The 14714-nt window shown below is 42.3% G+C and overlaps 1 protein-coding gene across 1 annotated transcript in view; it reads left to right on the top strand.

Annotated features, from left to right (window-relative positions):
- LOC144669384 (potassium-transporting ATPase alpha chain 2-like) overlaps nt 1–14324 on the top strand; it is a 65335-nt gene extending 51011 nt beyond the window's left edge. The window contains exons 15-22 of the mRNA XM_078531779.1: nt 700–868; nt 4063–4217; nt 5933–6056; nt 7647–7792; nt 10251–10384; nt 10804–10905; nt 11975–12066; nt 13388–14324. Of these exons, the coding sequence (XP_078387905.1) occupies nt 700–868; nt 4063–4217; nt 5933–6056; nt 7647–7792; nt 10251–10384; nt 10804–10905; nt 11975–12066; nt 13388–13416 (951 nt within the window). The 3' untranslated portion in view covers nt 13417–14324. The remainder of the gene's footprint in view (nt 1–699; nt 869–4062; nt 4218–5932; nt 6057–7646; nt 7793–10250; nt 10385–10803; nt 10906–11974; nt 12067–13387) is intronic.
- The last annotated feature ends 390 nt before the right edge of the window (nt 14325–14714 follow it).

Raw genomic sequence — 14714 nt, 5'->3', positions numbered from 1 at the left:
CTCCAAGCCCACAAAATTATAATGGGCAAAATGCGCAAATAAGAAATACCATCCCAAATAGGACTCAATTGCCTGGATTTTGCTGTATTGCCAGTAATTTGGAGGCTGCACATGGTCTCCAGGTCACAGTTTAGACAAACCTGGTCTAATTTAAATCTGGATTGTGCACATTTTCCCCAGACAATGAAGTGGTCTGGCTGGCATAACTTTGTGACACCCACAGTTTAGCAATTAAACATAGTTACAATATTCTGGAGATAAGTAAGCATCACAACAAATACTGAGGTCATTCTACACCTTTGGGAGTTAAGCATCTTGTATGTGGATACAATACGGAGCTTAGAATGGAAAAAGTCACTTGATAACCCATGCAACATCCTTTGCAGTACATTGCGGACCCTTCATGGATTGAATGCAATGGACTATGGAGAATCTTCTTTTCCACTCTCAGTAATATTAATCGTCCTACAAAGACAAAATGAGCTGGTGAAATGGTTTTTACAGCCTATATTTGGTTTGATTATTCCCTTTGCAATTTGACCTCAAATATTGGCCATGGTGACTAACTACTGCTGTTACAATAAGATTGACCTTTATTGTAGAAGATTAGGGAACATAAAACATTGTGGATTTTTTCAACCATAAGATTCTTGGGCACTTGATGTTCTCATCAGATTCTCCTTCCTCTTTGTATACCAGGGATCCATTGTGGCAGTTACAGGAGATGGTGTCAATGACTCACCAGCTCTGAAGAAAGCAGACATTGGAATAGCTATGGGGATTGTGGGGTCAGACGCAGCCAAAAATGCAGCAGACATGATTCTATTGGATGATAACTTTGCCTCAATAGTTACTGGAGTGGAAGAAGGTAAGTGCCATAAAATACATAGCGCTATACAGATGAGATGGAAAGTAAATTATTTTTTACACAAGTTACAAAACAGTGTGCCGGATCTTAGCAGCCCTCTCTAGGGATGGGCTCGGAGGGCGGGTGCGCAATATGGTGAAGAAAGTAGGGAAGGGGAGTGCCCATCACCATTGCATTCTGCTAGTGGTGGGCAAGGTGGAAGATGGCTTTCCCACCGGACCAGAGGCCAATTGTGCCACTTAAGGGCATCTTCTTGCCACTGCTAGCATTTTATGAGCAGCGGTGGAGCCCTCTGCCATGTGGGGACACCGCTTGTTGAACCCTGGCAGCCTCCCTGTTGGCTCAGTGGTGGGGGCTCCTCCTAATCAAGAGCTCCCTGGTCCAATAAGTAGTACCCTGATGGCAAACACTGCCCCCTGTGGTAACATTCCCTCTGCCCTCACCAGCTGCACATTTTCCGCATACCCACCTCCCCCTTGTCAGTGACTCTATGACTAGCCCTGGCGATGCACGACCCCACTCACCTTGTTCAAAGGCATCCATAGCTGCATCTCTCAGCGAGGTAGCACTGCTGGGATGAGGAGCTGCCGTCCCTCCAATTGTCTGGCAGCTCTTGGGGGAGTGGGCTCTTGTCCCTTTTAAAGGGACAGGAGCTCCGATGGCATAGACTGCAGTGGCTCAAGAAGGCAGCTCACTACCACCTTCTCAAGGGCAATTAGGGCAATGAATGCTGGCCTAGCCAGTGACGCCCACATCCCATTAATGAATAAAAAAAACGCTTATTAACTGCACGATGGGCCTAAATGCAACTGGGGGTCCCCCAAATGGATGAGGTTGCCCTGGCTTTCTGGCCAGTCGTCGGCGCCCTTGCCACCAAGATAAAATTCAGCCCAATATGTGTAATTCAGAAATCAATGTTCTTCCCTTATCCATTCAGCATCCAAATACAAGTGGAAAATGTTGCAACCTAGCAGGTGTGGGAAGGGAGTGAGTAAGAAATATTTTGGGCACGGTCCTTTCAAAAATGTTGCAGCATTCGCAACCACCTTGCTCAGGTGCGTTACTTCATTGTCATCTTTATAAAGTCATTGATGAAAGAGATTTTTATCTCATCAGTCTGGACATGACTTGAATTCTGATCACTCTCCGTTTCTTCCTCGAACAGAGGCCCGAACAATCCCCATCCACCACTACTCTCCTCCGTCTGGCTGAACTTGTTCTCACACTGAACAATTTCTCCTTAAACTCCTCTCACTTCCTCCAAATAAAAGGTGTGGCTATGGGTACCCGCATGGGCCTCAGTTATGCCTGTCTCTTTATGGGGTATGTGGAACATTCCTTGTTCCAGTCCTACTCCGGCCCCCTCCCACAACTCTTTCTCCGGTACATCGATGATTGCTTCGGTGCGGCTTCATGCTCTCGTCTGGACCTGGAAAAGTTTTATTAACTTTGCTTCCAATTTCCACCCCTCCATCATTTTCACATGGTCCATCTCTGACACTTCCCTTCCTTTCCTTGACCTCTCTGTCTCAATTTCTGGTGATAGACTGTTCACCAACATTCATTACAAGCCTACCGACTCCCACAGCTACCTCGACTACAGCTCCTCACACCCCGCTTCCTATAAGGAGTCCATCCCATTCTCTCAGTTCCTTCGCCTCTGTCGCATCTGTTCTGATGATGCCACTTTCAAAAACAGTTCCTCTGACATGTCTTCCTTCTTCCTCAACCGAGGTTTTCCACCCACGGTGGTTGACAGGGCCCTCAACCGTGTCCGGCCCATCTCCCGCACATCCGCCCTCACACCTTCCTCTCCCTCCCAGAAACATGATAGGGTCCCCCTTGTCCTCACTTATCACTCCACCAGCCTCTGCATTCAAAGGATCATCCTCCACCATTTCCGCCAACTCCAGCATGATGCCACCACCAAACACATCTTCCCTTCACCCCTCCTGGCGGCATTCCGCAGGGATCGTTCCCTCCGGGACACCCTGGTCCACTGCTCCATCACCCCCTACACCTCAACCCCCTCCCCCGGCACCTTCCCATGCAACCGCAGAAGGTGCAATACCTGCCCCTTTACTTCCCCTCTCCTCACCGTCCAAGGGCCCAAACACTCCTTTCAAGTGAAGCAGCATTTCACTTGTACTTCCCTCAATTTACTGCATACTGCATTCACCGCTCCCAATGCGGTTTCCTCTACATTGGAGAGACCAAACGCAAACTGGGTGAACACCTTGCAGAACACCTTCGGTCTGTCCACAAGCATGACCCAGACCTCCCTGTCACTTGACTTTTCAACACTCCACCCTGCTCTCATGCCCACATGTCCGTCCTTGGCTTGCTGCATTGTTCCAGTGAAGCTCAACGCAAACTGGAGGAACAGCACCTCATCTTCCAACTAGGTACTTTACAGCCTTCCGGACTGAATATTGAGTTCAACAATTTTAGATCATGAACTCTCTCCTCCATCCCCTTTCCAATCCCCCTTTTTTCTAATAATTTATATAGATTTTTCTTTTCCTACCTATTTCCATTATTTTAAAATGTATTTCCATCCATTGTTTTATCTTTGCCTTTTAGCCTATTTCGATCCCTTCCCCCTACCCCACTCCCACTAGGGCTACCTTTATTGTCACATTCCTTAGATAATATCACCAGCTTCAACATCTCTTTGTCCTTTTGTCTATGACATCTTTTGGTTATCTCCACCTATCACTGGCCCTCTATCCAGCTCTACTTGTCTCACCCCCCCTTAAACCGGCTTATATTTCACCTCTTTTCTATTTTTCCTTAGTTCTGTTGAAGAGTCATACGGACTCGAAACGTTAACTGTGTTCCTCTCCGCAGATGCTGTCAGACCTGCTGAGTTTTTCCAGGTATTTTTGTTCTTGACTTGAATTCAGCTGCACGAGATAAAAGGGCAGGAATGTCAACAAGGAGGAGGAACTCCACTTGACTGGTCTTCACACTTGAAATATTTCCAGGCCAATTATTCAGCTCTGGTTAGGGTTTGTGGGAATTAAGTTGGGAATCTGGAAAATAATAAATGTCTACATTGTGCATTCAAGCATCCCTTAAGGTTGGTGTTTTTATGATTTGCAATTGAATACATAAAGATCATTGTAATATGTCAATTTGTGTCAGACTGTGGATGTTTTCCGATTACTAAATCAGTTTAATGTGTTCAAAAGGCCGTCTGATTTTTGACAATCTGAAGAAGGCAATCGCCTACACCTTAACCAAGAACATGGCTGAATTGTGTCCATTCCTTGTGTACGTCGTTGCCAGTATACCGCTCCCCATCGGTACTATTACCATCCTCCTCATTGACTTGGGTACAGATATTGTAAGTAATTACTCATGCTCTAGAATCAGTTATACCAGTTTCTTTTTTTCTTTCCTCCCTCTTTCCTTACCCGCATTGCTGGTTAATGATTGCTTCATTCTTAATGGATTGAAAGATAACGGACAGTTTAATTTCAAGTTACATTTTCCCTTTCACACATCACATTATTCATGGTCACATAACTAATTTTATTATTGTCAGCATACATAAAAGGACAGTCTGACAAGAATGTTGGGTCATTGCAAAATAATGGATGCATTTTTACCCTTCAAGTAATATTGCAATACGAAAGTCGAGGAGGGAACTCTTGTGGTGCTATCATGAAACTCACCACAGCTGAATTACAGGATGTGGCCAGGGACTTTAAAAGAGCAGAAAAGCCCCATATGTGAAGAGAGCTGCAGGCCTGCACAGAAACCGAAGCTCACCAAATTAGAGGCATAGGAGTTGTACTGTAAGGAAAGAGGGCTTTTACTTTGCTCTTTCCCTCCACTTTGGGACAATGGAGTCATTGCCATTGCTACCTCAGACGCTTCCAGGAAGCGATGGTAATCAGGTAGGTGGGAATGTGGGTTTGGCCCTTGCCCCGTTAGTATTTACAACAAATAATGCAAAAAAGGAAGACCAGTAGCAATTCGGGGCAAGAGGGGAGGGAAATTGAGGTTGGGGTAAGGAGCTGCTCACCACTATTTTTCTACTGTTGCTGCTGCTATTCAGCCCAGTATTTAAATATTGAAGAGAATACTGCAAAAATACTGCTGCGGACCTGTAAAGAGCTAAGTGAAACTCAGTACCAAAAACATATAGATGTCAGGGTACAGGTTGAGTCAGAAAGATCTCCCCCTTTTGAATAGGAGGAAACCTTAGCAAAGCACAAAGTCCTTTTGTTTTATTTTATTATGTATTTGAATGCAGAGATTCATATAACACATCAGAGTTGTTACGTTGCAGAGGGAGGCCATTCAGCCCATTGTGTCTCTACCAGCTCTCCGAATGAGCATTATGACTCAGTGCCATTCTCCTGCCTTTTCCCTATAACCCTGCACATTGTTCTTATTTAAATAATCATCTATTGCCCTCTTGAATGCCTCAGTTGAACCTGCCTCCACTACACTTCCAAGCAGTGCATTTCAGACCCGAACCACTTGCTGTGTGAATTTCTTTTTCTCTCGCATCACATTTGCTTCTTCTGCAAATCACTTTAAATCTGTGCTCTCTCGTTCTCAATCCTTTTATGAACGGGAACAGTTTCTCCCTATCTACTTTGACCAGCACCCTTAGGATTTTGAAAACCTCCATCAAGTCTCCTCTTAGCCTTCTCCTCTCCAAGGAGAACAGTCCCAACTTCTCCAATCTGTCTTCATAACTGAAGTTTCTCATCCCTGGAACAATTCTTGTAAACCTCTTCTACACTCTCTCCAATGCGTTTACATCCTTCCTAAAGTATGGCGCCCAGAACTGTGTGCACTACTCCAGCTGAGATCTAACTAGTGTCGTATACAAGTTCAGCATAACTTCCTTGCTTTTGTACTCTATGCCCCTATTAATAAAGCCTAGGATACTATATGCTTTAATAACTGTTCTCTCCACCTGTCCTCCACCTTTAATGATTTATGCACATATATACCCAGGTCCCTCTGCTCCTGCGCACATGCAGAGGTTTTTGAGTCATAATTATCAGTAAGGCTTTTATCAACCTATTGCTTCATCATCAGATCCCATCGATTTCATTGGCCTATGAGAAAGCTGAAAGAGATATAATGGATGTCCAACCCCGAAACCCCAGCAAAGATCGGCTGGTGAACTTGCAGCTTGCATCATATTCATATCTACAAGTTGGTGAGTAGAGAACCTTCAAATTGGTTGCATTTACTTGTTTGTTTACCCTATTCGCTGTACATGAGTGGAGTTTTAATACTATCTTCAGTACTGGTCAGTCCCAGTTAAATAATATTAGAAATGCATGTTTAATGGTAGTCAAACTATTGTCTGCAATTTTGGCATTCTAGGTTCAATGGATTTTTCTCAAAGTACATATTTTGATATTTGTCAGTCTTTGAGCAACAACTTAACTTAAAGGGTTTTTTTTTTGCTACTTTCCCTTTTCAACCATTTTATTCTATTTGTTAAAAGTTATGCAGGAAACTATCCTAATGGATTTTTTTTTCATTTGTAAGCTCCTCTACCCAAGCCTCTGAGTCTCTTTCTGACATGGAAGAGCTGCAGTGGTGACACTGAACAACGGAGTTCAGTGCCCTAGAGTGGAAATCGGCAGGTTTGACCTCCAGGGCTGTTTTCTGGATCTTAAGTAGCTGCAGAGGAAGATACTGAGCAGAAGCAAGCAATAGAGGGCTGGTAAAATTGGATGAGGAGTTTCCAGGAGCTGTAGTTGGCCTGGGAGTAAATGCCGTGTACTAGTCTGCATCAGGCACAAGCTCCAATGGTGATGAAATTGAAGCAAAAACTCCAAGGGCGAGACTGGACAGGAGGGTGTATTCACCATAAAAGGAGGAGTGATTGCTTGGATTTGGTTTGCATTCCTAAACGTTTAGAAGATTGAGGGATGATCGAATTCAGGTCTTTAAAATAATCAAGGCTTTTGATAGCTTTTCTCTATCTACTCTATTTCCTCGGGTGGAGGATTCCAAAACAAGGGGGCACAATTAGACCTGGACTATTTTGGAGTGAAGTGACGAAACACATTTTCACTTATAGGGTAGTGGAAATCTGGAATTTTCTCCCACCAAAATACTATGGATGATGGGTTAATTGCAATTTTCAAGTCTGTGATTAACAGATTTTTATTAGGAAAGAGGCTTCAAGGAGTATGGATCAAAGTCAGAGTTGAGGTACTGTTCAACCATGATCTATCTGAATGGCGTATGCCCGTTCCTTAAAAGAATCCTAGAAGTAATTTCTCTCACATTTTCACTATATCTGACTAATGTGTAACAATAGTAAACAAGGAAACTGGTCTTTAGAAGAACATAGGTCATTGGCAAATAGTTGTGTCTTTGAACGTGTAACTATGAAGCTCCATTAAATATCCACATAGTCTCTTCACTGAATTTGACAAGCAATTTAAGTGTGCAAATATGTAATCTATCCTCATTGGAAAATGTATCTCTTCAGGTTTATGAAGCTTCACCTGGCCAATGAAGCAGCTTTCAAAAACAGAGACTTGCAAAGAGCAGTGAAATAGTGTTTTTGATGAAAGCAACATTTTTGATCCTGGATCCTGCTTCTGGATCTAATAAAAATTAGATAAGTTACATTTTTTTTTTAAATGAAAGAAAACAAATTTTTGAAGCCATTTTGCATGAATATTTTTGCCCTCCTTATCTAGGTATCTGTTTTTGCATGCCCATCTTCAGTTTATAGCTTTATGTGGAAACTTGACTGATTCTCTGATTTTACCTGTATACATAGGTGTGACACAGTCAGTTGGAGGATTTCTTTGTTACTTCACTGTCTTGGCAGACCAAGGCTGGCTTCCTTCAAGGATTCTTGGCATACGTCTAACTTGGGAAGATGCCACTAATAATGACGTTGAAGACAGCTACGGACAAGAATGGGTATGAATTTTGCTCTTTGCGGCATTATGAAGCCATTATCTTCAGAGAACTTGCAATTATATAACACACTGATGTCCTCAGGACATCTCAAGTGCTTTGAGAAGTGCAGTCACTTATGAAGACCAGCAGAGCAGATAATTTATGCATACTTAGATGTTTATAATAATAATTTACAGCCATCTTTGTTGATTGTGTTGAGATTAGCTTCCTGTACAGCGATCACACTTGGATCTAGCTCTCCTGCCTACGCAGTGAACAGCTTGACTTGAACATTCAACATCCAGTCTTGGATGAGCTGCAATTTTCTCCTCTAAAGCATTGGGTAAATCAAAGCCATTGTCTTTGGTTCCTGACACAAAGTTCATCCCTTATCTGGCCACTGTCTCCGGCTGAACTAGTCTGTAACTTTGGCATCCTATTTAACCCAAGATGAATTTTTGCCCTTATATCCTCTCCATCATGAAGACCGTCTACTTCCGCCTCTATAGCACTGCTCCACTACCTCAGCCCATCTGCCCCTGAAACATTCATTTCATGTCTTTGTCATTTTGAGATGTGGCTATTTCTAAACTCTTCTGGCTGACTGCCCATCCATTATCCTATGTACACTTATCTAAAATTTTGCCGCAAGCACCCTCTCCCACATTAAGTTCCCACTCACCCACAACCCTTACTTTTACCATTGGTTTTCTGTCTCCCAATGCTTCCAATTTAAAGCTTTGAAATCCTGGGAGTAGAGTTTCTACTTTGAACATAATTGCTGATCCCAGCGCAAATTATGCCCGTTTTCAAAATTGTTTTATTTCTAACACCCCCCCACCTTGAGTTTCCACTCAACCTCATTTATATATTGGCATATGCAAAATCTGTTATGAACCAGTGCAATTGCGCGTGTTTAAAATTCACGGTTTAAACAATTTTTAGCTTTTTTTTTTAAAACACCCTTGATATATTTAAGGGTGGTACTTTAACACTTGGTAAAGTTTTGCTAATGCATTGAAAATGGGTTTATTGCAAAATAAGCATTTTAAATCACAGTGCCAATCCACCAGCTGACAGTATCTGATTTTAAATCACTGAAGATGGCATTTAAAATATACAAAACTATTTTCTAGTCAAATTGTGGAAGTGTTCAGTTACCTAGGTTATTTAAATTTCTTTCAAAACTTTTAAAAATGTACCTCTTAGTCACCTTGCACCTAGGAGACCCAGCTTAATTTTTTGGAGCCTCCTTGGAGGCTGCAAATGAGCCTAATTTGCGGAAATCCCTAATGGTGATTTTAATTTACCAGGGCAGAATTTTCTGCCTGTCGAGTGGGCGGGCCCGACCCAATCTCCGGCGGGTGGAGAGCCGATTCCCGCCGGAGAAGCGGGCCGCACCGCCATGTTACGTGGGCGGGCCAATTAAGGCCCGTCCAGCGTAACGTCTGGCGGGAAGCGTCTCCTGTGAGGGCAAGGTGGATTTTCCCAAAAGCGAGAGTGCGCTCTTTTGCGCATGCGCATGAAAGAGCGCACATCTCCCTGAGACTAAGTGCAGCCTCAAGGAGAGCGCTTGCACTTTGAAAAAGATTAAAAATAGAAAAAAATTCCCTAACATGTCTCCCTCATTTGACAATGTCACATGACATGTTCATAATTTACACTATAACTTTATTACATTTTTTAAGACCCTGCATAAAACCTCATCCCGCCGCTGGATGAGGTTTCATGTTTTCTCTATTTGCCGCTGGGGCTCCTGGCCTGTCCACCAACCTTAAGGTTGGACGGGCAGGTCCTTTAATTGTTTAAATGATCCTGTCAATGGCCTCAGTTGGCCATTGACAGGTCAGCGGGCGCACAGCTGATTCTGCTGAGTCCCCGCCTTCCTGAAAACTTAAATGGGGCAGGTTGACGTCGGGGGTTCCGCCTGACGTCATCCCCGTGTCGGCGAGCGGGCCCCGCCCCCTGCTGGCAAAATGCTGCCCCAGGGCTTTGTGCCCACTTCCAGTATGCCATTTTTAAAAATGAGCACAAAGGATGTCAGAAATTCAAGTTGTGCTTAAAATTCCACAATCTTTTGAGCCAATTACACTGATTTCAGGGGACTGCACAAAAAAAAAGTGCAACTGGGTCCTTGTATTTAAATCCTTTCATGGCTTCCCTGTTTCTGTGATCTCCTCCAGCCCTCTAACCCTCCTAGAACTCTTTGTTCCTTTCACTCTGGCATTTTATACATCCGCACATCCCTTCAACCCATCCTTTCTGATCAATGATGAAAGGTCGACTTGAAACTCTTGTTTTGCACTTTACAGATGCTGCCTGGTGTGCTGAGTATTTCCAGCATTTTACTTTTTTAAAATCTTGTTAGCCTATAGCCATCCCAAGTCAGCATGGAGAGGGCTGTCTGGGGAAACTGCTCCCTCCCAGGTAAGCTGCTGCTGAAGACACACCAGTAAATGTTCAAATCTTTTATCTTCAGACTTATCAACAGAGACTGTATATGGAGTGGACCTGCTACACGGCTTTCTTTGTTGGAATTGTCATAGAACAGCTTGCTGACTTAATCATTCGTAAAACCAGGCGGAACTCCATTTTCCAACAGGGTATATTTGGGTAGGTCACCTGATTTTCTGCGATACTTTCATAGCTTACACTATTAACTTTATGAAGTGATTGGAGCGAAAGCAAACCCTGATTGCTAACCTTTAATTTTGTATCGGGAAAGTGAGAAAAAGAAACTCAAGTTTTAGATCAAACACTGAAAAGGATGGTACAATTATCTGGTACTTGTACAGAATTTACTTCTGAACTATTTATGGGGAGGTACTTTTCCTGCAACACTTATTTGTCTCATAGCTGTTTGACCATAGAAGGGCATTCATGGCATCTGGGTGACAACGCAAAAGGGGATGACAACATGAACACAAGGAGAAGGGATGTGATACTGGGAATGGAATTGGGAAGCTAAATGGGGGGAGTGGAATTTTTCTTTTAAAGTTTCTGAACCAGTAATTTTTCTTTATCTTTTCTAGAAATAAAGTGCTCTGGCTAGGTCTCCTCTCTCAGGTTGGCATAGCTCTTCTGTTTTGTTATTGCCCAGGGATGCAAAGCAGCCTTCACTTCACCCATCTTAGGTGAGGAATTCACACTAATGTTGTTTTCTAGCATGCTGGGTGAAGAATCCCGCGTCGGACACCATGGCTTCCAGTCATGGAGTATGTTAACAGCAAGTCTTTATTAACAACATAGGGCTGAATTTTCCCGTCGGGGGGGTTATGCGGGGACAGGCGGGAGTGAGCGCAAACCCGATCGGCACCCCCGATCGAGTGCGTGCCGCTATTTTACGTGGGTGGGCCAATTAAGGCCCACCCAGCGTGACGCTGGCCCGGAAGCGCTGAGCGCTCCCTGTGTGGGCAGGGGATGTCCTGAGTCTGGGCCTGTGCTCTTTTGCACATGTGTGTGAAAGGGCACAGAGGTGCCTCAGGGAGATTTGTTTAAGGTTCAAACATTTAAATAAAGAATTGAAAATATTTTAAGATATATCCCCTCATGTGACAGTGTCACATGAGCTGGGACATGTCAATGAACTTTAATGAAAAAATTTATTTAATTTATAAACACTTCATGAAACCTCATCCAGCCTGTGGATGAGGTTCCATGAAAAATGCGAAGGCCGCCTGGGCTCTTCACCTGCCCGTCAACCTTAAGGTTGGACGGGCAGCTCCGTTAATTCCTTTAATTGATTTTTAAATGGTCTTAATAGGCCTTTGACAGTTCGGCGGGCGCGCAGCTGACTCCGGTGCGCGCCCACCGAACTGAAGATCTGAATGACGCGCGCTGACATTGCCCTGTCCCCGCTTGCCGACCGGAAAATTCTGGCCATTGTTATCAAAGAGGTTACTTAGCTCCATAACTAAAATTGGCTGGAAGCTGCATAAAATTTTAAATTGCAGTCATACTGTTTCCTGCAGTTCTGTATATAAACCCTGACATTTAGTGCCTGACTGCATTTCTAGACATAGATTTACAAATGGTGCACAAATTTATATAAAACCATTAGACAAAAGTCAAAGATACTCTTTACCATGAGCGCAGAATGACCCAGGAGACGAGATTTTGTTTGTGATTCGTTATTGTAGAAAGAGTTCAATATGTTTAGTTACACGGCATAAATTCTAATATCAAATATTTTTTTCTTTTCAGGGTTCAGTACTGGTTTGTGGTTGCACCTTTTGCAATTTTAACTTTTGTGTACGATGAAATCCGTAAATTCTTCATTCGCAGGTACCCTGGAAGTAAGTCTTTATGAACTAGTCCTAAATTTTTAACTTCAGTGCAAATGACAAATAAATGTGTAGTAAATACCTGGCACCAGTGACCTTTCACTAAATTCATGGTTTTGCAATTTACACACCATCTTCAGCTGGAAATCTGTGAATTGACCTAACTCCATGTACCTGTTAAGTATTTCAAGAAAAGCATCAAAAAATTGATATTTGATCCCAAATTCACAGTTCTTTCTTGAATGATTTCTTCTTCACTTTTGTAAGGGGAGATTTTGTGAACGTTGTCCATTTTATCTCATGGTTAATATATGAGGAATGTATGAGGAAGTGGGCATCATTTCAAAAGGAAGGAATTGCAGTAGATTCTCGAAGTGGCCCTAATGGGCCATGCAATGCTGCAGAGGGCTGTCGTGAATATAAATCCTCACTTTGCAATCCTGCCTGAACAACTTCTTTCTTCATCAGTGAAGCTGCCTCAGGGAGATTAAGTTCATATTGAAATATTTAAATAAAGATAAAAAAATTATTTAGCCATGTCCCCTCATGTGACAGTGTCACATGTTTATGAAATGTGAATAAATTATTTAGATTCTATTAAACGTTCAGGAAACCTCATCCCACCCGTGGATGAGGTTTCCTGAAAAACACGAAGGCCCCTTGGGCTCTTTGCCTGCCCACCAAACTTAAGGTTGGATGAGCAGCGTTGATTAGTTTAATTGGCATTTTAATGGCTTTCACAGGCCTTTGACAGTTCGGCAGGTGCATAGCCGCCTTTGGTGCGCGCCCGCCGGACAAAAGATCTGAATGACGCGCGGTGACGTTCGGACGCACGCCCAATGTCACGTGTCATTTTACGCATTGGCATGCGGGGCCATCCCCCGCACGCTGACGTGAACATTGTCCCCCATAACTACAGATATATCCTCACGCAGAGTTTGCTACTTCCACAAGCTGAAATTGGTTCATCGGGGATGTTGGGGCCTGAGTTTTTCAAGCATGTCCTTCCCGTTGTCAGTGTTAAGTTTTACTTTAATTCTTTCCTGGGACATATTTTACTTCATTTCGTTACTTGTCTTTTTTTCAGAATTTGAAAGTTTTTTTTGTGGGGCTTTTACAATTGGGGAATTTTCATTTCTTGCCAGAACGTATATCACATCATACAAAATGGTGATTGTGCGCATACCGTTCTGAACAAACTGTTATGTCTTTTATCTGTTTATAGTGAAATCTTGTAATTTAGTTACATGTATTGCACATTTATTAATTCATGATAGTCTGAAGAGAATTATTGAATAATTCGAGTATTCATAGAATAATGTGATTGTTACAGGTTGGTGGGACAAAAACATGTACTATTGAAAATCATCTTGTGATTCTAAATGCAACCCCTTCACCAACGGACTGAAGATCTCAGATGTGTCTATAAGACTGGAGAAGATGAGGTCTAGCCAGCAGCAGCAAACAGACAAGCATGTAGAAAGAAGGATCAATCACGACTTGGCTGTACAAATGTGTTAAAAAACTACATTAGAATTTTCTCTTCACCATATTTTGCTTCTATGTAACTAAAGTTGGAGAGGAGTAATTTTGGTATTTTACACTTGGAGATATTTCAGTTTAAACACACCAAACAGTAGCTGGTTACTTCACTCCACCGGGTTCTCTAGAAGCAACTCAGGTTCAGGCCTAATGTAAAAAAAAAAATCCACATCCATATAATTATATCCCAGCCCTTTACAGTTTGCACAAATGAATTTCTAATTAAATAATCATATGTGGCCTTTCATCTAATTTGCACCTTTATTAATTTTCTAATTATTGAATCGATAGAAAATGAAAGCTTTTAATATATTCTATTATGCTTTTACTTCACAATTTTATACTTGTATCGTGTAGGATTATGATGATAACAAATAAACAATAAACCTCTGAGGCGAAGGGGGACAATAACTAAGAGGGTTAGAAACAAGCCTGTGGGCAATGTTGTATAAAACACAAACTATTAAAATAGATGTGCTATTTTAATGGCATTAACTCATTTACTTTGATAATACCTGCACTAAGATGGGTGGGAGAAAAGTTTAATGTGGGTATGACAATCACTTGCTTTATTGCTTCCATTACTAGTCTTGTGGAACAATTGGAAAAGCCACAGTTTCATAAATTTTGTGACCACAAAATAGTTCTGTTTATAAATGATCGTTTCAATAAATATTGATCAAGGTAAATAATTGAATGCAACATCACGATTAAGTGCCTTGAGTGTGCTTCCCTGACTGAGGTGTTGGGGAGTTTTTACGTCTTCCGTGGGGTGAAGCACTCTGTTTACCTGACAAACAAAATATGGGAACAATATTACAGGAAACAGGCATCATGTTTAACAGAAAACTGCAGAAAAAAAACAGGACGAATACAAATCACTATAAACTTGGCTATAATTCTTAACTCGCCTGATGCGTGAAAGTGCATGGGGGGAGAAATTAAGTGGCAGCACTCCCATCTCTTACATATATGACAGTTTTGTGTTTAAACTCCACTATAGAAACTTGAGCATGTAATCGAGGCTCACACATCAGTTGCAGTACTGAAGGAAATATTTTTGGATAAGGTTAAGACACTAAATTGAGGCCCAGTCAGGTGGATATAAAGGATAGCAA

The sequence above is a fragment of the Cetorhinus maximus genome, chromosome 2 (assembly GCF_964194155.1).
Source record: "Cetorhinus maximus chromosome 2, sCetMax3.hap1.1, whole genome shotgun sequence".
NCBI classification, from domain to species: Eukaryota; Metazoa; Chordata; class Chondrichthyes; order Lamniformes; family Cetorhinidae; genus Cetorhinus; species Cetorhinus maximus.
This window is presented reverse-complemented; position numbering and strand designations above follow the sequence as displayed.